This window comes from Copadichromis virginalis, linkage group LG7 (genome assembly GCF_057382275.1).
Source record: "Copadichromis virginalis isolate Kocher_CV1m ecotype Utaka linkage group LG7, C_Virginalis_male_GT1.1, whole genome shotgun sequence".
Lineage (NCBI taxonomy): Eukaryota > Metazoa > Chordata > Actinopteri > Cichliformes > Cichlidae > Copadichromis > Copadichromis virginalis.
The window spans coordinates 17,343,702-17,369,882 of NC_140624.1; the positions used below are offsets into that span (position 1 = coordinate 17,343,702).

Genomic DNA, 26,181 nt, shown 5'->3' on the forward strand with positions numbered 1-26,181 from the left:
AACCAGGTCAAAGAGACTTTGAAGCGGTCGCCACCTCCACTTAAACTCTGCTATAGAAACGCGCAGGTACAAATTAAGGTCACAATGCTAAAACCCCGATTGTTCATTACTTCCTTTGTTACCAGTTGACTATCACGGTCGGGTTGCTGGACTGCTGTCGGTGAACACTCAGCTTTAACGTTACTCTGAGTTCTTTGCTAGCTTTGTGTTAGCATGCCATCTTTGTCGATCCTTGCAATGAGCTGATGTTATATTAGCAGCACAACACAACATCAGTTATTTTGCATTCAGCATTTAATGCTATTGCTACTTTTTGAACCTAGAATCAAAAATGTGGGGTGAATCTTTCTGAGGAAAACCACTTGGTTATTAGCTACCTGGCTCTAAAGCATACTCTGCTTTATTGGCATTTTTTACTGTAATAGGGTAAAAAGTTACATTTAAGTTGCGGCGATTGAGACAGTAAACCAATTAGAGGAGCATTTACTCGGTTCCCAGTGCAAGTGAGGTTAAGACCATTTGTCCTATATAATTGAAAAAGCCCTTTTGCAACTAGAGAAGTCAATGTCTACTGCCCACATTTAAGGCTCTTCCTCACCTGCCTTACTTTCCAGATCAGAAGGCTACATCCATCTTTTCTTCCCTCCCAAAACTGTGTCATATTAAGAGTGGAAATTAAGAGTGGAAATTATGGGTGGGACACAGGGGAGCAGATCCCAGTATTGTCTTTGCCAGTGTGCTATTACAAATATAGCAACATAATATTCAATAATATGATCATTTACATTGAATGCTTTTGTGCTAATTACAGACGCAAAGCAATACCCTTTCAGTCCACAACCAAAGGCATTTTTTCCATTATATATAGTCTATGTGAAGGACTGAGGTCACACTGCTTTCAAAAAGCCACGTGATGATTTATGAATTATGGGATGTCAGACAGCAAACTAATGACCTTAGCCAGGTGTCCATCACTGTTATTTCAGGCTAAAACTTTAGAAACAGCTGATAATTTGTATATAATTGCACCACTATTATCTTCTTGTTTATTTACTACTTTTAAACAAAGTTCACTGATAAGAAATGTGCAGGTTAAAAAAGTTGTTAGCGAATGCGACTTCTCGTGTTCCTGATGAAGACCCACCCTTTAAACCTGCCGTAGGGTTTTGGCTGGATATCTGTCGCTCCCAGTTGAGACCAGTTGAGACTGGATGATAATCTGGGAAAAGGCTGGGGAAGATCTGGGGATTGGAGCCTGTGTTATGAGAAGAATGTCTGCTGCCTCACAAGCGTGACCCTGTGGTACATACAGTACAGACATGTAATGTAACGAATTGCCTCACTGTCAGACAGGTCAGGACAAGAATGAATACATCAGAGAGCAGCCCGACAGCAAGCCCTGTTTATAATTAAAATCCTTTTTTTTTAAATATGGGTTGTGTTTGTCAGATGGAAAATTTAGGACGTTTAGAAAAATAACACTCACATAGATATCCCACTGTGGGATGTGCTGGTTGTGTTAAAAATGTTAATTTTTCCTGGTCCTAAAACTGAGATATAGATTTATGGTGTTTATGAATATTTATGAATAGAATCATAGAAACCAGTCACGTTTTGACTGTATGCAACAATTTCTTTTTTCTTTTTTTTACAAGAAAGAAAATGTTTGTTAACATATAACATGTGAAGTTCAAGGAGATTTTTTTTAATTTCCTTACATGGTGAAATATTACCACCTAGTGGTTGATGTTGGATATCCTCAACTTAATTTGTTTTTTCATAACAAAGCAGAAAGCTATGTCTCTAAGTCTCAGAATTAAAATAAAATAAATAAAATAAAAATTAATTTATGTTTAATTTTCAAGTTTTGCGCTTAAAAAGATAAGCAGTTTGGATTTTTACCATATATAATTTTTTTTTACTATATATCAATACGTTTCTTTCTTTCTTTCCTTAAAAAAAAACAAAACAAAACAAACTTTATTAGCCATAAAAATGACTCCCAATCAAATGAAAGATTTTCAAATCTTTCTAGCTTTCCCGCAAAGGATATTGCAGAAAAGCTAAAGCATACCTGCCTGCTGAGACGCTCCTCAGCAGTGCTAATGGCCATTAGCACTATATGTGCAATATATGTAACTACTGTCCACTGTATTTAGCTTGAGCTCTCACCTGCGGAAGATTACATGCAGGTTCGTTTCGTTTCCCAATCTTTAGCTAAATGTTTGTCACTTTTGTTTCAAATAGAGAGCGCCGTTTAGCAAAAATATCTCAAAAAAATAAAGTCGTTATTCAGTGTTTTTGTTGTTTCGGTTGTCATAGTTCTGCTGTAATGGAGGAGCTGTTGACTTGGTACTATTTTAAGTTATTTCGCCTAAAACATTAGCTACAGCTGGACAGTTCCGTTTTTTTGCGAGAGACTTTGAATGGAAGCAGTGTGGTAGCTAGCTAGCTATTTATCTAAAACCAGTCGTTGTGTGTTCGCGTTTTCATCAATGATTGTACCTCAGCTGTGAGAATGAAATTTCATACATTTTTGAAATCTATGATATAATATTCCGGGAATGGTACATTTTATTAAATACTGTGGAATGAGAACGATGGACACCGTCCCTTCGATAGCTCAGTTGGTAGAGCGGAGGACTGTAGAGGCGAAAGCTGAAATCCTTAGGTCGCTGGTTCGAATCCGGCTCGAAGGAGACATGTTTTTTTTTTTTTACTTCTCAGTAAATGTTTTGACATACGGCCAGTCGTTTTTGTACTGTTTAATTTAAACGTGTGCTCATTCATCTTTCATTGACAGAGGAATGCGATCAGTTCAGTTGTTCAGCAAGATTACTGTGAAACTCCTAAGCCAAATTTAATGAACCTTGGTGGAGAGGTGGCGCACTGGAAAAGCAATAAAGCATTAATGCTTTAAAACTGCAAGGTGAGATTGCTGAGAATGCCTTTGTAATCGTCCATGCAATTAATGTTAGTATGCTATTATTCTGTAAGCTTCTTTCAGTTCTTGTCCTGCTAATCTGTCTCACCCCTGTGGTAAGGCATACCCCACCTCTTACTGAAATGTGCCCCAGCTCTGCCTCACTCTGGCTGGTAAAGTAAGGAATGGAATGAGTGCATATATGTTAAACTGAATCTATAATTGTAGAGCTATAGCATTTTTTCTAACGTTGAACCGCCTCTGTGCATGTTAGATTTCTGCTCCTGTGCTGCTATCTTGTCCTGAGCTGTTTGTTGAGCTGTTTGTGCAACCTTTGAGTTTATTGACTGCAGACCTTCTGCTTTATTTTCCACAGGCTCTTCCTTTTGGCACCTCAAGGTGGTGGAGCAGCTGTCCAGCCGGGTAGGTGCTGTTTAACTGGGTAAGGAAGCTTCTGCCAACCTAACTTTGCTGAAGTTCAACACACACAAAGACAGGACAAATGTAGCACCTCCAAACTAATTAGCATGTTATTCTCAGGGTATGCTGATGAGAGGCTGGAAATCACTGGCACATTTACTAATTTTGTGTTACTTCACTGAAAACGGTCAGGTTTGATTGATTTTTGAGATATATTTCTACAAATTTGCCTCTCTGTCCCTGATAATAGTATAAGGAACATTAGTCACACAACATGACCTAAATGGATGAGAATAGGAACGCTTAAAAACTTTAATTATGTTAAGCTGGAAATATATTAATGACAATTAAATAGGATTTAAAATACATCAGCAAAATCACAGGTTGTGCTAAGATAATTATGACTTGAAAATTGTACAAGAAGAAATCATGTGACAATAAAGAGTCAATTAGGCACGTTTAAAAAGGGACAAAAAAGTTTAGATATAAACAAGTGGAATGTACATCAGGGTAAGGTGCAGTATACACAAGTTAAACCTGATTGACTATGTGCACGTTAGCATATGCTACTTCCGGTGCGGAAACTCCTGTGGGGAGCTTTGTTTCCGGTGTCCTATTCACGACCTGTTTACGGTCCAAAACAAGTTAAGCAAATGAATGAATCAAGCGGCGATTTACATTTCTATAGATGTCTTGGGCATTTACCCAATATATCTGTAAATGATGTTCATCAACTTGTCGATATTTTTTCCCTGTGCCTCAGAGCAAAAGAGAAAAGGGATTCAAATGTTATATTTCTCAGCTGTCCCTCGTTTATCGCGGGTGTTATGTTCTAAAAAATAACCAGCAATAGGTGAAATCAAGTAGCCAATTTTATTTTTTGACGGTGGACATACAGTACTGCACTTCAGAGTCACACTGCTAGCGATCGATGCAGCGATTCTGTACTGTACAGGAGAGACGTCACGGAGGAGATCGTCTGCAGCGATCAGGACGCAGGACACATTGTGATGTAAAAAAGCATGCAAACTTGCACTAAAAAATCTGCGAAACAGTGAGGTAGAAGGTGAACCGTGTTATAGTGAGGGACCGCTGTAATTTTGAAGGTAAATCACAACATACCCTTCGTAAATGCTAATGTGTAGAAACCTTTACCAGCAATCATTCATTTTTTTCACGGTTTGTTAACATGCTGTGTAGGTGTGTACTTGACTAGCTGATCTCGACATAACGGGGGAAACATCTGGTTTAACTATTCTTCACCTGTAGTTTGAATGCTGAACATTTGCCTGTTTAAATCATAAGACCAGTCACTATACAGAGATGTGCTTCTGAATGTGGACGAGTTTTCTGCTGCAGTAATGCAGTTCTGCTTGTGTTGAGTGATGTAAACAACTGATCGATCTAAACTCTTTAAACGTCAAAATTGATCATTAGATTTTTTATGACACAACAGCGGTGAGTGTTCCCACCTTCTGCTCTTTGTAACTTAATGCGATCTTTCCGTTTTCGAGTTTTGGACATGATTTTGTATATCTTCGCAGTAGCGATTGACCGCAAAGTAAAGCTACCGGAAATGTACAACCCTACATCCGGTCTCAAACCAGGAAGTTAGCATTTTCTCGTGCACAGGGTCAGTAGTTGCTTGCATAATATTCTGTATGTAGAATAGCCAGTTCATAAGCTCGTGAGAGAAGTCAGTGTGTACATTTAGTCTTCAAGGGACATAAGAATACAGCATCCTGAAATCACATCTCCTGAGGTTTGGGTGACTTTCTAACAATTCTTTAATGGGAATAGAAAATTCACAAATCCAACAGATGCAAGAAAGAAAGAGCCTGCACACCGCTCTTATCAGTGAAGTGTCACAGTGAAGCGTAAGGATCCGTTTCTCCCATTCTGCTCCAGTTGGTCTCAGATAATGGCCACACACTTTTGACTAACTGTGGTGTTGACCAAGATCACTGTGTAGGATCTTTGTTTTTTTGTGACTGAAGTAATTGCCAAAAAAAAAAAAAAAACTTGTTTGGCGTGTGCTTTCATTCGTGGCGAACACGCTTCCTGGGGGAGGCCGGAGAGTCCAGGGAAAAGGCAGTGGGAGAGACGGGGCGGGACTCGGGGATGTACTCTGTCTGGTACTTCTCAATGTAAGGTTTGGCCACATTCCACACCTGGGTTGAAAATATAAGCACATTTAACGACATGCCACGTGGAGCACGTGCACTGAACAACTTTTTAGAACTTGCCTTTTGATCAAGTAGCAGGCGGTGAACCGCTTCGATATCAGGCGACATGAATCTGTCTTTAATCCACGGTCTGTTTAACAGCAGGAGAGTAAAAGGAGAAAGTGGAACAACGGGTAAATATTAACTATTAGGTATATAGTTTCAACAGGCTCAAAATTTTGTACCTTGGCCGCATCTGTTTGACTTACTTGACCACGCTGCGAACAAGTTCATAGACCTTCTCCAGTGGAGTGGTGGTACGGAGTGGGCGGAGGAACTCGATGCCCTGACATGCGGCCAGCAGCTCTATAGCAAGGACTGGTAACAGGAAGTATCAATTCAGTTTGGCCAAATCCCAAAAATATATCTCTCATTTTAGTGATAAATATTGAAAACATTAAATAACATAGATCACAGCCAATTGAAAGCCATCTATGGGTTTTTACTGCTGTTTGAGCCTTTAGTTTATTCCATGACTTACAAGAACTGTGGATTTTTTTCCTCAAACTTTTTTCAAAAGACGGAGAAAATAATTTTAAGCACAGAGATAAATTATATTTGATGATAGTTTAATCATTTATCTGTTTTTTAAAACCTGTTGGTTTAAGGTTAACCTCTGTATCCGCCCAGTAACCTGCGGTTTTGTCTTGTCGGTGTACACTGGCATGGTTTTCAGCAGCGACCTTTGCACTTTTTGCAACAGAAGCAGCGGAAACTGACCGGTTAGTCTCTTTGATTCAGGGACGCTTGTTGTTTTCAAAGAGTTACAGTAAAAACAGTTGGTTATTTGTAAATCTGATAGTGGTAATGCAGCAGAACTATGGAACAGATTAATCATTTTACTCACTTATTTGTTGTCTGTATAGAGTTTTATTGGAATTTTAGGACTCCCCACCATAAATCTATTAATTATTATACATAATCACAGAATCACGTTGTTAGGAACACCTGCTCAGTTGCTCGTTAGCACAAATGTCTAATCACCCAGTCACATGTTAGCAACTCAGTGCATTTAGGCATGAGACATGATCAAGACAGCCAACTGAAGTTCAAACTGAGCATCTGAATGTGGAAGAAAGATGATTTAAGTGAACGTGGCATGGTTGTTGGCACCAGATGGACTGTCCCAAGTATTTCAGAAACCGCTAATCTACTGGGGATTTTCCCAAATAATCATCTCTAGGGTTTAGAAAGAATTTTCCAAAAAATATCCAGTGAGTGGCAGTTCTCTGGGTGAAAATGCCTTCTTAATGCCAAAGATCACAGTAGAGTGACCAGACTGCTTTGAGCTGATATGAAGGAAACTGTAACTCAAATACTGTTGCTACTCATTAGAAACACAACAAATCACACTTTAAAGCAGATGGCCTACATTAACAGAAGACCACTCAGGTGCCATCTATGTCAGCTAACAACAGGAAACTAAGGGTACAGTTTTCACAAGGAAAAAAAAATTGGACCACATAAAACTGGAAAAATGTTGCCTGGTCTGATGAGTCTTGATTTCTACTGCAAAAGTTAGATCCTTATGACTGGTAGGGTCAGATTTTGGCATAAACAACATGAAACCGTGGATCCATCCTGCCTTTTATCAACAGCTCAGGGTTGTGGTGATGGAGTGGTGCAGGGAACGTTTTTTGGTGCACTTTGAACCATTTCATACCAACTGAGCATTGTTTAAACACCAAATCTTACATATTGTTCATCTTTTAAATGCTTCTTACATCAGAAGATAGACACAAAGCTCAGATAATCTCAAAGTGGCTTCTTAGACATGACAGTGAATTTGCTTCACAGTCACCAGATTTAAATCCAACAGAGCACATTTGGGATGTGATGGAGCAGGAGATTTACGTGATGGATGTGGAGACAAACCGGCAGCGCCTGTCATGATAGTATGAGGAATGTTTCCAGCTCCTTGATGAATCTGTGGCACAAAGAATTAAGCCAACCCAGTACTTGTGAGGTGTACATAATTTAACAATGCTATACCTTACCTTGCTCCACATGCTCTATTACCCTCAGGGCCTTCCTAGCAGCCCATCCTCCCATAGACACGTGGTCCTCCGTGGCAGCACTAGTAGACAAAGAGTCCACAGATGATGGGTGACACAAAACTTTGTTTTCTGAAACTGAACAGCGTGAAAGAGTTGAGATTAATGTCAGTGCTCCTGCTCAAATATTGGGTAAGAAGAAAAGAAAAAAAACCCTACAAATTTATAACATTAGATCTTTTATTAAAAAATGCACTCTGAAGTGTAATATTCAATATCAAAGCCTGTTTAGTAAATAATGTTATCATAATCTCATTGAAATTGGAATAATTTAGTAGGAGATTATATGTTACTTCATGTTTTTCACACAAACCTAAGGCGGCTGCAGTGCAGTGGGCAATCATGAAGCCTGAGTTGAGTCCACCCTCGTTGACGAGGAAGGCAGGCAGCTCACTCAGAGAGGGGTTACACAACCTCTCGATCCTCCTTTCGCTGATTGAAGCCAGCTCGTGGACTGCAATGGCTAAAAAATCCAGAGCCTATGAGAAAGAAAACAGTTGTTTAAGAAAGAAGAATCAAATCTAAAGCGAACCGAAACAAACTATCTTATTACTACATACCTTAGCTGGGTATTCCCCATGGAAATTCCCACCTGAAATGGTCTCACCTCTTTCTGCAAATACCATCTGGTGAGACCGTTAAGACAAAATTAACTGATTTCCAGTAAAATCCTGTGTGCAGTTTGTGGCAGATCCAACTTCAGTTATCAGACTTGAGACCAAACTGGCTAAATTTCATAGATCAGTCTTTTCCTCTAGTTTGAAAGACAGAAAAGGATACAGGGTTGTCAGTGGCACTGTTGATTTCTGTGTTGATGATATTCTGGACAAATGCAATTGTGTCATTGGCAATTCCATGAACCTGCGAGCAGAGAGAGGACACAACACTCAGAAAGAGATGTACGATGCTCAAACATAGTTTTGCTGCAGCTCCATATCTGCTTTCTATGTGGTAGACCCACTATCTATCATGTGAGAAGTTTTCCCTTTCCCATCTAGAAGCTGCAGAAGCTTTAAAACGCTGTGGGAGAAACCTGTGATTTGGGGATTTATAAATAAACTTGGGGTTACCTGAGGACAGCACCGCATGGTGTAGGCATCCTGGACTCTGTCACAGAACCTGTGGCTCTCTGTAAGAACACACCAGAACAATATGACACTCATTAAACACAGCATATTTAAGGCTGCATGATATTAGAAGGCTATACTCCATTAATGCCTGTTGGCAAATGCACCCCCAGTAACTCATGCATCTCATCTTGAGGTGGTGCAACTCTGAAACCACTGCCAGTGGTAAGAGCATTTCTAATATGCAAACAAGTTTTCGGGAGGAGGAAGGCACACAAATGTAAAATGCAGTGATCAGAACTTTACATGAATACTATTTGATGTTCATCAAACCTGCAATCTGGGATGGGTGGTGATCAGAGTCCAACAGTGAGCGGAAGCGTTGAGCCACCTCTATTTGCCCCGGATGTGGCCGCAGTGCATGGATGTCTGTGGGAAGAGACCAGAAATTGAATAAGGATGGATGACATGTAGTGCAGTTATACAATTGGAGGTAAATAATTTCATCTAGTTTCTGGTTTTCTTCGGGTTTATAGCTTCTGCGCACCACTGTCAAAGGCCTTGGTGGTTCCCTTTAGCACCTCCAGGGTGAGAGCAGCAATAATATCTGCCTGCTGGGCAATCGCCTGGGCTCGCTCCACGGCCTCTGCCCCTAGAGAGGTAATCATCTGTGTCCCATTGATCAGAGCCAGACCCTGTTAGGGAATCCCAGAGATTGAGATGGGTGTACAACCCCAATTGCAAAAGAAGAAAAAATTTGAGTAGGTGTGTAAAATGTAAATATAAACAAAACGCAGGGATTTTGCAAAGATAATTTTTTTAAGGATTTTTTTACAGTGTCATTATTTTTACAAGTTAACCCTCATATTACCTTTTATTTTGCTAAAATTATTTTAATTCCATATATTTGGCCTAATATGTATTTTATTGTATATTTATGATGCAAATGCAGTTTATACTTCAAAATCTGTTATCAGTGAACTCTGGGTCAAATCACAACAGTGCAGACAAATCAAATAGATGAGCTTTTCTTTTTTTTTTGAACATTACCTCTTTAGGTTTTAGTGATATTGACTTTAGTCCATGTGCCTCCAGGACCTGGTCAGGAATGAAAGATGAAAAACATGTAAAAAGTCCAGGGTCATCAGAAAGCAAACAATGTTTCCATTTGCACCCTGAAACCTTTCACTCTTGTAAACAAGAGACACGTTTTCCTACGATAGTAGTTGCCCTCTTGTTTTACAACTCCAGAAAAGTCACTCTGAGCTTACGTATTTGGCATCAGCCCACCCGCTCGTGGGAGACCACATTTTTCCCTCTCCCATGAGTCCGAGGGCCAGGTGAGAGAGGGGTGCCAGGTCACCACTAGCACCTACTGTTCCCTTTTCAGGGACAAAGGAGAGGCAGGAGGCTGAGGGGACAAAGTTATGGAGACAAAAGTAAGTCCTATGACAGCTGTCCTACCCCTGTCCTTAAATAAAGTTATCCACAGTTTACTGAAGCTGATATCTCACATCAGCTAACTGGTTTGAAGCTTACCGTTAAAGGCCTGGATCATGGCCTGGAGGGTTTCAAGAGAAACACCACTGTGCCCTTTGGCCAAAACATTGATCCTCAAAGCGAGCAACATGCGGGTCCTCTCTGGGCTTAACGGGTTCCCCACACCTATGCGTCACAGCATAACTCTGATTAAGATGATTGACGTACAGAGGGCCTGAAAACATCAAAATCAACATATCTGCGTCACAAAGAGTATCATCACCTGCTGAGTGTGAGCGCACCAAGTTTTCCTGGAGCTCCCTGTGGAACGAAAAGTGCATGGCATCAGTCAACAAACAAAAAGGGCTCTGTGTGGGTGATTACAAAGACCAGAAATAGATCGTAAAATGTATTTAAGGACAACTTAAAAACTCTACTTGAGTTTGCTGACAGGAATGACAGTTCGGGCAAATTTGCCAAAACCCGTTGTGATCCCATAGACAACTGCAGGGAGAACACACATAGGGAACTGAACACACAAAGTCTCCTATTTTTCCAGATACTGTAATTTAGCCAGTTTAAATTAAGCTCATTTGCACTGAATCACTGTATTTTAACCTTTGTTTTCTTTGACAATGGTGTCCAAAAGCTCTCTGGATTGCACAACCTTTCTTTCTGCCTCAGGAGTCAGCTAAAAAAACAATGATAAAGGGAGACATTGGATCAAGTAAAAGATTACAACGGAGCAGTTACGGACAACAAAAGAGGTTTGTTGATCATTACCTTTATCTTGTAGAGTCCTCTGCCTAAGTTGATGAGATCTGTTGACGTCAGGCTGTTGCCATCTAAAGAAATATACTGGACAGAGAGTTTCACGTTTCACGGAGTTAGTTAATATGATATGAATATGTTTTCAATTTTATCGGAAAATACACTTACCTCTTCAGGCTCTTTGTATGCTGCCGTGCTAGTTGACAAACTTAATTAAGGATAACATTTGGCAAAATGTAGTGTCACTCTCAGATTAATTATAATTTCCCACAAGGACAATTTTAACCCGAAATTAAAACAGTATGTGAAGAAAAAATGGCATTAAAAAAAGATTGAATCGTTTTTAGTGCACACTACAGCACCTACTACAGCTGCTATGGCACAAATATCCAACAAGTTTAAGGATACAGATGAGAAACTCCCGGTTCACACGGAATAAAGTCAGGAGACATGGTATCTCCTTCAATAGCTGAAATGCACAGGAAAATAAATCACAATGTGTGCATTCCCCCCTTGGTTCACACAGTAGTTATATTTAAAGTAAATTACTTATTATACACAATTACGCATCACTGAAGCAGAGTTAAAGGTAAACCATCGTCACCGTCTTTTAAATGTGTTGCACACATTTTTAATATATGCATTCTTCGTGTAGAAAGTTATTACCAAGCTCGACAAAGTCGTTATCCTCCAGTACATCTTCGATGGTGTCATCCGCGTCCAGCAGACCCAAACCCTGGCACCTGCGCACAACAAAATGAGTGTCTTTCACAGCCGTGATGCCGCCGTTGTCCGGTTTGTTCTTTATGTAACGTTTAAGCGCTTCCTGTCCGAGCCACTGGATGGTTTTGGAAGTGTCCCGGCAGGGCACTGCCAGCCACTCATCTCGAATGTGTACAGTAAAACGAGGCATCGCGCATCAGCGGGACTTGGCTGCAGTGAGTCCTGCGCGCCGCTCTCTGAGGTACCACTCTGGGCCGTTTACAGTTCGGCCACCAATAACACGCAGCTGGGGGAGCCACGCCTCCCCAGCATCACACCTCTAGAGATCATTGACCCACACGGACCGGTCTCAGTCTCACAAGTGCTTCCAATCCAATCGATGCGTTCACGTGATGTTTGAAAGTGCTCAAGTGTCTATAGAGGCTAAACACAGTGAATTAGATTAGAGGTCACCAGAGGAGTATGGGGCACCGTTTGTAAAGTGAAACATGCTGAAATTAACATCAACATTTTTCCACATTTAGCTCAAAACCTTACAAAAACATGTTTTTTCGAGTCATTTTTTTTACAACATTTAGTAAAATATTTGTAACTTTTCATATTTAAAACACAATTTTAAATGTTAAATCTAAATATTAAATTTAAATCTAAATGTTAAATCTAAATATTAAATTTAAATCTAAATGTTAAATCTAAATATTATATTTAAATCTAAATGTTAAATTTAAACGTTAAATGTTCAATCTAAATGTTACAGGAAAGTAAATATTTAGCTAACGATCGTGGCTCAAGAGTTGGGTGTTCGCCTTGTAATCGGAAGGTTGCCGGTTCGAGCCCCGGCTTGGACAGTCTCGGTCGTTGTGTCCTTGGGCAAGACACTTCACCCGTTGCCTACTGGTGGTGGTCAGAGGGCCCGGTGGCGCCAGTGTCCGGCAGCCTCGCCTCTGTCAGTGCGCCCCAGGGTGGCTGTGGCTACAATGTAGCTTGCCATCACCAGTGTGTGAATGTGTGTGTGAATGGGTGGATGGCAGGTTGTGTAAAGCGCTTTGGGGTCCTTAGGGACTAGTAAAGCACTATACAAATACAGGCCATTTACCATAACATGCAAATCTATTGTACGGGTCAACAGAAATACCAAAATATAAGCTTTACGAAAACCTCCGGTGCAAAATTGTGTAAGGAGCTTGGAAAGAAAAGCGTCTGGACTTCTTACTTGAAGACGTTTCACCTCTCATCTGAGAAGCTTCTTCAGTTCTAAGGGTCAAATGGTGGAGAGTCCCAGATATAAACCCAGTGGGAGTTTCCCCCCAAAGAGGGACAAATGACCCCCTGATGATCCTCTACCTAATCACATGAGCCAAGGTGTGAAAGCGGGTGTGGGTCACAATCAGCCAGGATTTCGGGTGAGCTCATTGTGAAACCTGGCCCCACCCTATCATGTGATTTCCTGAAGTCAGGTGGCCCAGGATGTGAGTGGCCGTTAAGGCGTCTGGGAAGGGATCTCAAAACTGGATTGTAGATGGCAGACAGCTGGCGTCGTAAACCACTGCCTCTGTTCAAAGATGGTCGCGCACAGTGGACGTAAATGGCTTCTTTCACTCCTCTTTCAAACCATCTGTCCTCTCTGTTCAAAATGTGAACGTTGGCATCTTCGAAAGAGTGACCTTTGTCCTTTAGATGCAGATGAATCCCTGAGCAAAGACCACAACATCACTATATTACCAGCTGATAAGGGAAGGTGCACCGTGGTCCTAAACACAACGGATTACCACACAAAGATCACTACTCTCCTCAGTGACAACAATACCTACGAAGCCTTAAAGCGAGACCCCACAAGCAGCTACAAAAAGAAAGTTATAGCTTGCCTTCAAGACCTTGAAAGAGACAAAATCATTGACCGCCTTACATATCACCACCTTTACCCAGGGGATGCCATACCCTGCATTTACGGACTTCCTAAGATCCACTCAGACCCATTGTCAGTAGCATAAACTCAGCCACTTACAACATCTCGAAACACCTTGCTACCGTCCTAGCACCTCTCGTGGGGAACACCCCACATCACATCAAGAACACCGACTTCACCGACAAGGTCCAGAAACCTACCCTGGACCCAGATGAAACCATGGTGTCCTTTGATGTAGTCTCCCTCTTCACTTGCATACCCACCACGGAGGCAGTGGAGACTGTCAGAAAACGACTACAAGAAGACAGCTCCTTGGAGGACAGGACCAACTTCACACCCGATCAGATTTGCACACTGTTAGAGCTCTGCCTCACCACTACATATTTCAAATACAACGAGGGTTTCTACAGACAAAAACATGGCTGTGCCATGGGTTCCCCCTTGTCACCTATTGTAGCCAACCTTTACATGGAGGAAGTGGAAAGGAAGGCTCTTGGCTCTTTTAAAGGGAGAGTACCCAGCCACTGGTACAGATATGTAGACGACACATGGGTCAAAATCAAAAGACAAGAAGTGGAATCCTTCACCGCGCACATTAACGCTGTGGATAAAAACATCAAGTTCACTAGGGAAGACACAAAGCACGACTGTTTGCCTTTCCTGGACTGCGCTGTGCACATTGAAGAGAATGGCAACCTCAACATTGAAGTTTATCGGAAGCCCACACACACGGACCAGTACCTCCTGTTTGACTCCCTTCACCCTCTGGAACACAAACTTGGAGTAATTAGGACCCTACACAACCGGGCAGAACATGTTCCCTCTAAGCCTGAAGGGAAAAAGAAACATGTAAAGGAAGCACTGGAAAACTGGTTATCCTAATTGGGCGTTTATAAAGTCAGCAAAGAGGCAAAGAAAAGAAGATCAGACACCAGCGAGGGAGGATAAGAAAGACAGACGCAACAACATTGTCATCCCTTATGTAGCCGGTGTATCAGAGAAACTCAGGAGAGTTTTCTCCAAGCACGGCATCCCGGTGTACTTCAGACCCAGCAACACGCTCAGACAGAAACTGGTTCACCTGAAAGACAAAACTCCTAAACACAAAGTTAACAATGTGGTGTATGCTGTACAGTGCAGCAAGGAATGCCCAGACCTCTACATTGGAGAGACCAAACAGCCATTTCACAAGCGCATGGCACAACATAGAAGAGCCACCTCCACGGGACAAGACTCAGCAGTTCATCTGCATCTAAAGGACAATGGTCACTCTTTCGAGGATGCCAACATTCACATTTTGGACAGAGAGGACAGATGGTTTGAAAGAGGAGTGAAAGAAGCCATCTATGTCCACTGTGAGCGACCATCTTTGAACAGAGGCGGTGGTTTACGACACCAGCTGTCTGCCATCTATAATCCAGTTTTGCGATCCCTTCCCAGACACCTTAACGCCCACTCACACCCTGGGCCACCTGACCTCAGGAAATCACATGATAGGGTGGGGCCAGGTTTCACAATGAGCTCACCCGAAACCCTGGCTGATTGTGACCCACACCCGCTTTCACACCTTGGCTCATGTGATTAAGTAGAGGATCATTAGGGGGTCCTTTGTCCCTCTGTGGGGGGAAACTCCCACTGGGTTTAAATCTGGGACTCTCCACCATTTGACCTTAGAACTGAAGAAGCTTCTCGGATGAGAGGTGAAACGTCTTCAAGCAATTCAAAGAAGTCCAGACGCTTTTCTTTCCAAGCTCCTTAGACTACGATGACCTGGATGACTGAGAACCTTCACAGACATACTCCGGTGCAAAAGTGTGCCGGTAGTGGTCAGATTGTGTCTGCTCTCCCATGATGGTCACTTCTCACCGCCATGAGCTGCTTCACTTCTTGCCTACCAGCATGTCCAGCGATTTGGCTGGACATGTGCTGCAGCGATTGTGAAGTGGAGCCAGCAGCTGCCGAGAGTCCACTACTGCTGAACCTTTGGATGGCCGACAAAAGGGATCTTCCGATGTTTTCAGCTAAATCGCTGGACGTGCTGGTAGACAAGAAGTGAAGCAGCTCATGGCGGTGAGAAGTGACCATCAGGGGAGAGCAGATACAATCTGACCACTACCGGCACACTTTTGCACCGAAGGTTTTCGTAAAGCTTTTATTTTTTGTATTTCCGTTGAGCCGTACATTAAATTTGCATGTTAGCTAAATATTCAGTTCTCTGTAACATTTAAATTTAACATGTAGAATATAATATTTAGATTTAACATTTAGATTTAGATTTAAATATAATATTTAGATTTAACATTTACCATTTAGAGTTAAATATAATATTTAGATTTAACATTTAACATTTAGATTTAACATTTGGATTTAGATTTAAATTTAATATTTAGATTTAACATTTAGATTTAACATTTAACATTTAGATTTAACATTTGGATTTAGATTTAAATATAATACTTAGATTTAACATTTACCATTTAGAGTTAAATATAAGTATTTAGATTTAACATTTAACATTTAGATTTAACATTTGGATTTAGATTTAAATTTAATATTTAGATTTAACATTTAGATTTAACATTTAAAATTGTGTTTTAAATATGAAAAGTTACAAATATTTTACTAAATGTTGTAAAAAAAATGACTCGAACAAACATGTTTTTGTAAGGTTTTGAGCTAAATGTGGAAAAATGTTGCCGTTAATTTCAGCATGTTTCACTTTACAAACGGCGCCCCATAGTGGAGAGGTAGACTTTTTTTTAAAACTTAAAGTGTAATAGTGCAATCAGTGATGGTTTAACACTGAGATCAAGTTTTTAGCTGCTTCATTTTATGACATGCTCAGTTCTTAGAGCGCAGTCACAGATTAAAGGAATTAAAGCAGAACCTTTGTACCCTGCTGCCTTCACTTGTTAGATATTAAAAGAGGTGTTCAGTGCCATAGCAGCCAGACAGCTAATCAGCTACTGAATAAAATGCCAGCTATATCTTCACAAGTTCTTTCACATTACAACAAAACCTCACAATTTAATGTAATTGGATTCAGTTCTTGCAAAAACGGACACTCTAATGCAGGCTGTAACCTCTGCTTTACTTTTTCAACAGTTATTAGACCAACAATTATTTCTCCTTTTTTCTATGGGAGTCAAAAAGGCCACTTATCTACAAGGCCAAGCTTCAAGTGGCAGCAGCTCAATATGTCGAGAGGTCAAAATCATTTTAACTTAATGTATTTAATTTCAAACTGATGCAACACCATCAATATCCAGTAGCTCCGAAAGTTGCTATAAGTTTGCAAGGATCAACTACATGCAATGATAAACCTCAGGAGCCCTGTAAAAGTACTTAAAAATGATTACAGGAGCCACATCAGTACATCAGTCAGATTTTTTTTCTGTCTTTCATCACAAAGCAAACACAAATAAACAACCATCCAGGCTTTTAGGAAAACATTATTACCAACAAACATTTATTGCACAGTCAGATTTAATCAGTGCAGTGTAATTGGTTTAAAGGTACAAAGGACAGTCTTTTTTTTTTATTTAATAGGAAAAAGAATATTGTAGTTGTAGATATACACTGATTAGTGGGTAATTGCATGATTAATGGGTAATTGCATCTTCCAACAAAGGGATCTTAAACTTAGAATTAATCCACTAAAAATCCACAGGAGCATGGACGGCTTGTAAACTGCCATGTTGCTACACCATCTTGAATCCAGTGGTTGAGATGGACATCACCATTCTGCCTAATTGTGTTTTATGTCTGTGGCTGGAGACATAGTGCGCCAAAGGCCGAGGACAGTCAGCAGAGTAGACATGCGACACTCCACTCTCAGGTTAAACAACCTCATCATTTTAAGATAATGTTAGGCCTTAACAAAATCACACCTTCCCACACTCTAAGGAGTTTAAGCAGTTCAGACTGATATGAGGCTATGTGAAATGTAAAAGCATCACAAGTACATTTCAGTGATAAAGATATTTAACTGTATTTAAATTTGTCAAACATAAATAAACCCCCAAAACAGTGTTTCACAACTTGCTTGGCTTTTAGACAGAAAACCTGTCTCACTGTCAGACCTCCTCCGCCTCATTGTGCACTGCATCAGCAGAGACACGCTAATGCTGACTGAGATCACAATGCTATATTTATTTGTGGTGAGGATAATTGGGTTTGCAGATGACTCAAAGCGCAAAGTTTCCTAGTACAAACATGCAGGATGCCTTTTCTTTGTGCTCTCGAAGTGCTCCAGGAACTGGTCATTCTAAACTGGCAGTAGGTGCGGATGTGAGTGTGTGTGCGGTGCCTCTCGTCCTCTGACAGCTGGGATAGACTCCAGCCTCCTTCTAAGCCCCAGGTTGAGTGTTTGAGGTCATGGATGGTTAATTGTGTTTGCCTTAAGAGGTCCGGTGAACACATAATTCACATTTTAGAAGTTAAAAAAAGACCTATTACGGAAGATAAAACACTCATCACTGTCTGAGACATTGTCGCCTCGCTGAATAGTGTTATAATGCGTGTCACTCAGTAGTCTCTTCTTAAAATTAGGAGGCTCATGTCCCATGCATCTTCCAAAATATACACATATGCATTCCTGCTTCATTTCCTTTTTGTTGCACAGGTTCCAATTTTGCCTTTTCCATCTGTTTCTGAAATCAAATAACCAGAAATATGTCTAAAATGTATGAGTTCCAAATGATGTGATGTAAAAAGAAAGTGTGTCCCTATTCAGATGCAAATATAGTCAATTATAATGCGGTGTATCAGCAAGGCATATTCAGCAGTATTGATTGGGGGAGGACTTCTGGCCTGCTAACGAGGCGTGCCTGAACGCATCACAGTCTGCAGACCGATGATGTCAGTTTACGAGATGTAGGAGTCTCTGCATCACCATGTGTGCCGACACAGTATAGGCCTACTGCTGACCGTCAGCGGGCAAGCAGTGGAGAAAGAGGAGGGGAGGAAAAGTGTGTTTACACAGACGGCAAACTGCCTGGGGAATCGTAGGGGAGAGGAAGTCAGCCGGCTCTGTGTCTGCCTGCTCCAACTTCCTGCTCAGAAAAAGAAAAAGCACAGGATCCTATTTCAGTCCAGCACAACTCCTGTAGACCAGAAGTAAGCATGGAAAAACAAGGAATCACACAAGCGTCGCCGTAAACTTTTTCGGAGGGACCAGACCGAGCCGGAGATCGCAGGTAAGGTCAAAAATAAGCGGGCGTCTTTCCGTGAACAGCGCTTTGTTGCCTGATTGGTGGCTTGTGTGTGAGAGAGAGAGAAATAACGCATGCCGAGTCGGGCGAGCGGCCGTAATTGCGTTTCAGTTAATTGTCTTGGCTGTAAACACGTTTGGTTTTTTGTTTTCTGCTTCAGCTTAAAGTCTTAAGGTCGAGCTGGTTTCTAAGTTTCTACACAAGAATGGCACAGATTTGGGGTCAGACAGAAATGTATCGTCTTCCGGTGCGAGCAACATCTTGAAAATGAGTCAGTGGGGCAGTGTAGTGATTCAGACCTCCGTGCGTAAAAGTGAGTGTAACTTTGCAACTGAGCAAAGAAAAAGAAAAGGGAGAGGCAAATGAAAAAGCAGTGGAAAAAAACAACAACAGAAAAATAGCCTCAGAGTCATTAAAACCTGTTTTCAGATGCTTTTTTCTTGCGGGTCCCCCTGTTGAATTTTCCACCGCCAGTGAACAGGAAGAGAGCAGATTTAGTCATGGCTAAGTAATGTCTGCATACACCATCTAATCTCATTAGGAGTTTCCGTTCAGCCAACACACTGGATGGCTTTGTGCACACGCGAGACTTCTCGGGGCGAGCATCCCGCAACAGGGCTCGTCGTGCCCCGACCAAAACCACCACAATATCCCCCAGATATTCTTAGAAAGACTCCTAGCACTATTTCATTTGCGGTTCTCACAGTGACTTGTTGCCTCGCTGCAGAGCTGAGATGTGGGCTTTTTAATTTCTGTTTTGCTAGGTTTAACTCTCTGTTGTTTTTTCCTGTAGTGGGTTAGTTGTACTATATTTAATAGGTTATACTCTATGAAGCTACTACTGAGGTCTGACCTGCTGCAGCAGCAGCATGCTTAGAGCATCTCGCAAAGCGGAATTTTCAAAGTCACACTGTCCTAAATTGCAGATCTGCCTGCTCAGTGGCCCCTTGCTGCAAGCGGAAAGCTTTACTTTCTAAAGTCGAATTGAAGGCTGGGTGTAGAGTGGGTTAACGGGTGGAGCTGTGAAAAAGGGGACAATGACGTGCTCTTTTGACCCTTATCCCTCTGGGAATTTTGTGGGAAGTGTGGCAGGATCAGGGAAGCACTCCCCTGCTGTGGGATCCCCTCTCCTCGCCATTTGTCCTTGGAAGTAGAATAGGAGGAAGTCCTGACTTTGACAGGTTTGTAGTTTCACATGGCAGATAGAAAACTCAGGGGATGGCTTGTGTCGGAAATTAGTTCAGCCCTCTCTCTCTGCCCGTCCTTTCTGGACAAAGATAAGCAGCGGTTGAAAATCTTCTCCATAATCTCAGTTTTCTTTAGTGGCTTGTCATTTCAATTTCATTCATATAGCACCAAATCACAACAGCAGTCATCTTAAGATGCTTTATATTGTAAAGTACAGAGCGAAACCCCCAACAAACAAACCACCCCATTTGAACAAGCGCTTGGCGACAGTGGGGAGGAAAAACTCCCTTTTAGCAGGAACAAACCTCCGGCACAACCAGGCTCAGGTAAGGACAGCCATCTCCCGTGACCGGTCGGGGGGTGATGGGAGGAAGACACGATAATGAAATGAGAGCACAGTCCTTTCCATCAGTATTCAGACTGTATTATGTCAAAGGTCTGCTGTAATCATCTCCAAAAAAGAAGCTTTACATCATTCACAGTTATTTGTTGCATACTGGACTCCTCTGTTCATTCTCCACCTAAAACAAGCCATTTAACCTCCTTGTGTTTTTTTTTTTAACTTTCTTCTTCTTTCTTGGCTTCTCCGCACAAACAAAAGATTTGAACTTGAGTTGGGTGAAAGTTCTGTTTTAATAGTTAGACCTTCATGACATCACAAAGAACCAACAACACTTTCGTCTCAGAGGGGTTTTTTTTTTTTAACGGAAGCTAATCTCATTCTTTGAAATTTTGGCCAAAAAAAAAAAAAAAAATCCAAATCATGTAAACGAGAGTAGCGATATAAACATGAGTGAGATTAAAACTAACGTACTGAAAATCATTCGTCATCAATCACATAAAAATAAAAAAATAAATAAAAATGGCCACCAGTTTCTCCTAAGGTGATGTCTCACCATGTTATCAGATAAACGCACTATTCAGAGTGACACAACTACCGAGAATAGCAGCGCATCACCTTACAGTAAAATTCTGGCCTTTGTTACTTGAACTATGACTTAACACATCATCTGCTTTATTGTCAGTTTCTTAGTAGTCATGTGATTTAATTTTTGTATTTTGAAATCAAGCAGTCATTCGAGCTCCGCTCTCGTCAGAGCTGTGGGGACAGAAACCCCCACTGCCGTTACTAGCATATGAGTTCCTAGCAGGCAGGCAGACAGGAGCTCCGAGGCTGCACATTCCTCTATTAAAGGAATAACCCACCCCGGGCCCGTCGTACTTCCTCTGGAGAGAGGGCCAGGTTGAACCGCAGCATATTTCTGGCTTGAGCTGTTGTTAGCCCCCCCCTCCCTTATTTTTTTCTCTCCTGTGGCTCCTGCTGCTGTTACATTACACTACACTCTTGACACACACTGTTCTATTCATTGGCGGTCTGCTCTTTCTTGCACCACATGTTGGAGCTCAAACAGATCGGCCCCTCTTTAGCCAGTAACTTAATTTAGTCTGTGTGCAATAAAACACAGTGGCAAGGCAGAACTGAGAAGGGGCGGGGGGGATAAAGGGATTATATTTAGATGAAATGTTGGGTTGTTTTGTTATAAACAAGTTATAAATGGACCTAAAGTAAAGTGTAAAGAGGGACTTGCCTTGTTCCCCTCCAAAGGTTTAATTTGTGTGCTTATTCTGTCACTGTGGCACCAGGCAGGTGTTACACACGCCAGTAATTTGGGTGCTTTTTCAGTAACGGCTCGCATCTGTTAGCATGTTTGGTGCTACTCTCCACACGCTGACCTAATCATTTGTGCGTCTCGCTGCAGGAATGGACAGTGCCATCACTCTGTGGCAGTTCTTGCTGCAGCTGCTGCTCGATCAGAGTCACAAGCACTTGATATGCTGGACGTCCACAGACGGCGAGTTCAAGCTCCTCAAGTCGGAGGAAGTGGCCAAGCTGTGGGGGCTGCGCAAGAACAAGACCAACATGAACTACGACAAGCTGAGCAGAGCCCTGCGCTACTACTACGACAAGGTTAATTAAAGTGATTCTAGTTGCCTCTCCATAATAGCACAGCTAATCGTGTGACCGCAGCTGCTGTGATAGGTTAGCCGGGAGAGGAGTGTGACGCCACGACACATTCTCTGTTCTTCCCTTTAGACTCACAAAATCCCCTGATAGACACTTCTGCTTCCTCTTTCTTGTAAAGCGCACACACAGATCTGACTGTGATGTAACAAAGCACTACTTTAGTGTGGCCCCAAACACTCCTCTGATATTCTATGTGTGTACCTGGTTTGTTTTTCATAATGATCTTATCGCGGTGAATTGTGTTTGCATGTTTTGCAGAACATCATCAAGAAGGTGATTGGCCAGAAGTTTGTTTATAAGTTTGTGTCCTTCCCTGAGATCCTTAAGATGGACCCGCAGGCGGTGGAGATGGGCCTGGCTTCGGGAAGGCTTCCCCTTCAAGAACAAGAGGCCCAGGAGCTGGAAGTGGAGGAGGAGGAGGAGGAAGCTGAGGAGGAGGCCCAGAGGAGGACCCTGGCAGCCTTGGGGGCACAGCAGTGTCGGAATGACTACCTCCACTCGGGTCTCTACTCGTCATTCAGCATCAGCTCCCTGCAGAAGCAGCCCGAACTCCTCCGTGCCCTGCAGGAGCGTCAGGAGGAGCAGCGCTCCGTCATCCGCTTCGGCACCAACGCCAACGAGAGGAGCTCTCCTCCCTCAGCCAAGCCCGAGTCCTATGTCTCACCGGGGCCATCTAAACTCGCCTCTCATTCCCCCTCCCCGTCCTCTCCTCACACTCAGCGCGGCCGGAGCCCCGCTGCTGAGGAGGAGGAGCAGGAGGACTCTGACCAAAGCGCTCAACCCCTCAATCTGTCCTCCGGGCACAGAGGGCGAGCCCTGCAGCCTCCTGAAAAGAGGAGCAGCAGCGGCGGTGGCAGAAGCAGTTCTCTTAACAGTAGCGCTAACCACGGAGATGGACTCCCCCCAAAAAGCAAAAAGCCTAAAGCTCTGGAGATTTCAGCACCGCCCCTGCTGCTGGCAGGGAGCGACATCGGCTCCATCGCACTCAACAGCCCGGCGCTGCCGTCTGGGTCACTCACTCCGGCCTTCTTCACTGCACAGGTGAGCTGAGCAGCAGAACTCTACAGATGCTACAATGACACTAGTTCCTCCCTCATTTCTAGACATGAGTCATATGTTGAGTCTCAACTGTGATTATGTGAGCACTTTGAGGACTAGTGACTCATTCATTGAGTGTCAAGGTGCTTTCCAGCATTTTGCCATCACATTGGATTAAATACGATTTGATCCCTAATTTAAGATCTAACACTTCACTCACACCTAGGATTGCACTCTTCATCTTGCTACAACTTTCCCTTCTCACGAGCACTCAGTCGCTCCCTTTTTTCCCCTCTTTGTGATTTAACACAAACCCAGTAATCTCACTCCCTGCCAGACCACAGCTGAACGATACAGAGTCTGATAATAATCAATCTCAGAAAGACGATATTTCTGCCCGTGATGCCATCAGTGCCGTCCCCCCTGAGCGGTACTGTGGCTGATGATTGAACACCAGAGTATGACATCAGCGTTCCCAAAGCCCCTTATAGCGCTTTCTATATTTAGTCGTGCCTTCAAAACAGGTTTTTGCGCAGTTTAAAACATCATTAAAATATTTGTGTGATGTTTAGACCAAGTGCCGCATTTCTGTGTGGCAGTAATGTTTTGCTTTCGTCTGCCTGTGGAGCCATTGTTTTTTTTGTTTGTTTTTTTCAAATTTTATTTTCTGCCACAAGTTTAGAGCCAAATTCATCGAGCTACAGCATTTTGGGATTATACCAAAAGATCAAAACGGCCCACGGCTCCGGCACAAGCACCAACTTGAGTTTCATCATCTAATTTAGTTAATCGCGTGTTTGTACTGGAATTGTTACAAAGAGAGAGAAAAAACGAGCGCCACATCAGAGAGGGGTTCGTCCGTGCGTCGAGGAAGACTTCGGAGCTACGCTCACACCGCCCGCTGACAAGGGCTGCGTACGATGAGATCAGAGGAGAGCGAGCGATTTACGCAAATCTTCGGTGAGTCCAACCTGCGAGAGGAGGGGAAGAGGCCCTAAGCGATGCCATATGCTCCAATAATTCCGTTAATACTCGAGCAGCAGGGCTGGGTCCCCTCGCAACACTGGCTCACTTCTCTGAGGTGACACAGGGGAAAGTAGGGGAGGAGGGGGGGAGAAGACTAGGGGAGACGGAAGGAGGGAGGGAGGGAGAAATTGATTTCATATGTTTTCTCTCTAGTTCCAAGTGCTTGACGACCACTGCCCCCCCCCCTCCTCACATCACCCCTGTATTCGGGAGTAGAAACCACAGACTTCCTTCCTGCTTCGTCAGTTTGTTTTTCCAAACGCTGATACATGTCCGTTCACCATTTTCAGCATGTTGTGCATTAGCAAAACCCTCAGAGCAACATTCTCAATCCGCTGGTTGTGAGTTTTGTTTTTAATTTTGTCCCCACTAGTTTCTCTCATTTATATAAAGCCTCCCTCCCTGTGTGTTTTTCCCCCCACCCGTCAGACTCCCTCGGGTTTGCTGCTGGCTCACAGTCCGCTGTTGTCAGGCATCCACTTCTGGAGCAGCCTGAGCCCAGTCGCTCCGCTCAGCCCCGCCCGGCTGCAGGGCCACAGCTCCCTCTTTCAGGTAAGAAACACATACAGGTGTAGCGGAAGACAGAGGGACAAAAATAGCAGGAGATGAGAATAGAGGGTGTACTCAAAGGATTATTTACTGGTAGCGCTTTAAGCAGAGGAGGAAGTTGGAGAGGCTGCTGGGGCCAAATTAGTGCTTCTGCAAAAGCCTCATTGTTTCCAGCGGTTGATAAAAGAAAAGAGAGCAGAAGACCAGGGCAGGAAAAGCTTTTAGAGAGGGTGATTATGTGAGCTAGGTGAACCAAACTTTTTATTAAATGATTTCTAATGCTGCCCAAATGTTATGCGAGTATTTACCAGGAAGCTAACAGGAAGCAAGAAAACTTTTTTTGTGTGTGTGTGAGTGTTATTTGCAAAGCAGCAGTCACAAAGGGTTGTGAAACTAGTTGAGACTCAGTAAGCAGGTCCTGCAGAGGTGTCCTGTTTCAGAGCTTGTGAGAGGGAGAGGAAATCCTGTGAATACTTCCTGTTTGAGCCCAGGGGAGCCAGTCTGAACAGGGTGGACTGGTTTGAGAGCTGCTCCTCATTTATGAAACACACACACACACATTATACCGGATTCATTGTGCGTAAATAAGACGACTTCTGTTGTAGAGTTGGAGGGGAGAGAGACAAGAAGGAAGCGGCACAATGAATTAAAAAAACAAAAAACAAAACAGGAAACCAGAGCAGCGACAATGCAACAGTTCCTTACCGGAAAGCGGTTTTCATAGAGACTCCATCCCCTCCCCACTAACTCTGTCCCTTTCTCTTCCTCTGCAGTTCCCCAGCCTAATCAACGGACACATGCCTGTCCCCCTGCCAAACCTGGAAGGAACACCCTCCTCCCTGCTCCTGTCTCCCACCACTCACAAATCCTGATCCAGGATCTGTGGAAAATGCCGCAAATTCATCGTTCTCTTGTTGAAAGTTTCTCATCATAATAATCAGCAGCAGCAGCAGCGATCTCTTATTCATGATGTCAGATTTTGTCTCAGAAAAGCAGAGACAGTTATGTGACCTCACCTTTTTTTTTTTCTCTTTTTTTTGCACTTGACTTGCTTCAGATTCTGAGTGGTTGAAAGCACTTGGTAAAAGCCATACGCCACGATGTCTCAGAGACATCTGGCCTCTTTATGATAAAGAACAGCACGTTTCTACACTAGCCTGTCCGCGACGGACAGAAGCGCAGCTGCGAAAGGCTAACCAGCCGCTCAGCCTGCGCAGAGCCTGGTTCTTTTAATCTTTAGAAAAAAGAAAATAAAAAAAGAAACAAGTCTACTTGTTAACAATGTGAAACTGATCGTTTCACTTAACGTGGTATTGTATGTAACGTATGCACTATGCTTCTCAGATAGTACCGGCTGTGCCTTGTTCTGTTTTTGTTTTCACTTTATTTCAAAATCTTTTAATGAAGACGAGATTTCAAATGAATGAAAACCTTGTAACACTTACGTTCTTGTTTTTTTTTGGGTTTTTTTATACTGGACTTGGTAATACAATATGTATTCTGTATATTTTTTTTTGTATTGTGAAGAATGTCATTTTCAATAAACAAAGCATTGAATGCTTAAACAGAGTTG

General features: G+C 42.5%; 2 protein-coding genes and 1 non-coding gene across 6 annotated transcripts; 2 read left to right on the top strand and 1 right to left on the bottom strand.

Moving 5' to 3' along the window:
- Nucleotides 1-26,177, top strand: LOC146704829 (ETS domain-containing protein Elk-3-like). 3 transcript variants are annotated; one of them, XM_085462248.1, is made up of 7 exons: nucleotides 1-66; nucleotides 2,804-2,929; nucleotides 3,300-3,346; nucleotides 21,730-21,938; nucleotides 22,254-23,036; nucleotides 24,489-24,611; nucleotides 25,382-26,177. In XM_085462248.1, exons 4-7 carry the CDS (start codon nucleotides 21,732-21,734, stop codon nucleotides 25,478-25,480), a joined length of 1,212 nt encoding a protein of 403 aa, XP_085318374.1. In that variant the 5' UTR covers nucleotides 1-66; nucleotides 2,804-2,929; nucleotides 3,300-3,346; nucleotides 21,730-21,731; the 3' UTR covers nucleotides 25,481-26,177. The 3 variants fall into 3 exon arrangements, with proteins under 3 accessions (XP_085318374.1, XP_085318375.1, XP_085318373.1); XM_085462249.1 differs by lacking the exon at nucleotides 1-66 and adding an exon at nucleotides 2,163-2,192; XM_085462247.1 differs by lacking the exons at nucleotides 1-66; nucleotides 2,804-2,929; nucleotides 3,300-3,346 and adding an exon at nucleotides 18,440-18,766.
- On the top strand, nucleotides 2,613-2,699 carry trnay-gua (transfer RNA tyrosine (anticodon GUA)). Its single transcript is given in 2 exon segments — nucleotides 2,613-2,649; nucleotides 2,664-2,699. It is a non-coding gene; the product is annotated as a tRNA-Tyr (tRNA).
- hal (histidine ammonia-lyase) lies at nucleotides 5,102-11,933 on the bottom strand. 2 transcript variants are annotated; one of them, XM_085462243.1, is made up of 20 exons: nucleotides 11,606-11,933; nucleotides 11,348-11,408; nucleotides 11,108-11,135; nucleotides 10,952-11,026; nucleotides 10,787-10,859; nucleotides 10,606-10,672; nucleotides 10,452-10,489; nucleotides 10,229-10,354; nucleotides 9,961-10,100; nucleotides 9,740-9,787; nucleotides 9,237-9,384; nucleotides 9,023-9,118; nucleotides 8,693-8,751; nucleotides 8,403-8,483; nucleotides 8,183-8,248; nucleotides 7,936-8,101; nucleotides 7,566-7,700; nucleotides 5,778-5,886; nucleotides 5,590-5,659; nucleotides 5,102-5,514 (listed from the first exon to the last, which is right to left on the bottom strand). In XM_085462243.1, exons 1-20 carry the CDS (start codon nucleotides 11,850-11,852, stop codon nucleotides 5,383-5,385), a joined length of 1,965 nt encoding a protein of 654 aa, XP_085318369.1. In that variant the 5' UTR covers nucleotides 11,853-11,933; the 3' UTR covers nucleotides 5,102-5,382. The 2 variants fall into 2 exon arrangements, with proteins under 2 accessions (XP_085318369.1, XP_085318370.1); XM_085462244.1 differs by lacking the exons at nucleotides 5,102-5,514; nucleotides 5,590-5,659 and having other exon boundaries at nucleotides 5,819-7,495.
- Nucleotides 26,178-26,181: the final 4 nt, after the last annotated feature.

What these genes read in the sequence shown, in the direction of transcription:
- LOC146704829 (XM_085462248.1), top strand. Translation starts at nt 21,732, where the DNA reads ATGGACAGTGCCATCACTCTGTGGCAGTTCTTGCTGCAGCTGCTGCTC. An exon ending in TGCGCTACTACTACGACAAG is followed by an intron (nt 21,939 to 22,253) that starts GTTAATTAAAGT and finishes CATGTTTTGCAG; the next exon opens with AACATCATCAAGAAGGTGAT. An exon ending in GCCACAGCTCCCTCTTTCAG is followed by an intron (nt 24,612 to 25,381) that starts GTAAGAAACACA and finishes CTTCCTCTGCAG; the next exon opens with TTCCCCAGCCTAATCAACGG.
- hal (XM_085462243.1), bottom strand. Translation starts at nt 11,852, where the DNA reads ATGCCTCGTTTTACTGTACACATTCGAGATGAGTGGCTGGCAGTGCCC. An exon ending in GGTGGGCTGATGCCAAATAC is followed by an intron (nt 9,788 to 9,960) that starts GTAAGCTCAGAG and finishes ATTCCTGACCAG; the next exon opens with GTCCTGGAGGCACATGGACT. An exon ending in ACAGTGCCACTGACAACCCT is followed by an intron (nt 8,249 to 8,402) that starts GTATCCTTTTCT and finishes CGGTCTCACCAG; the next exon opens with ATGGTATTTGCAGAAAGAGG.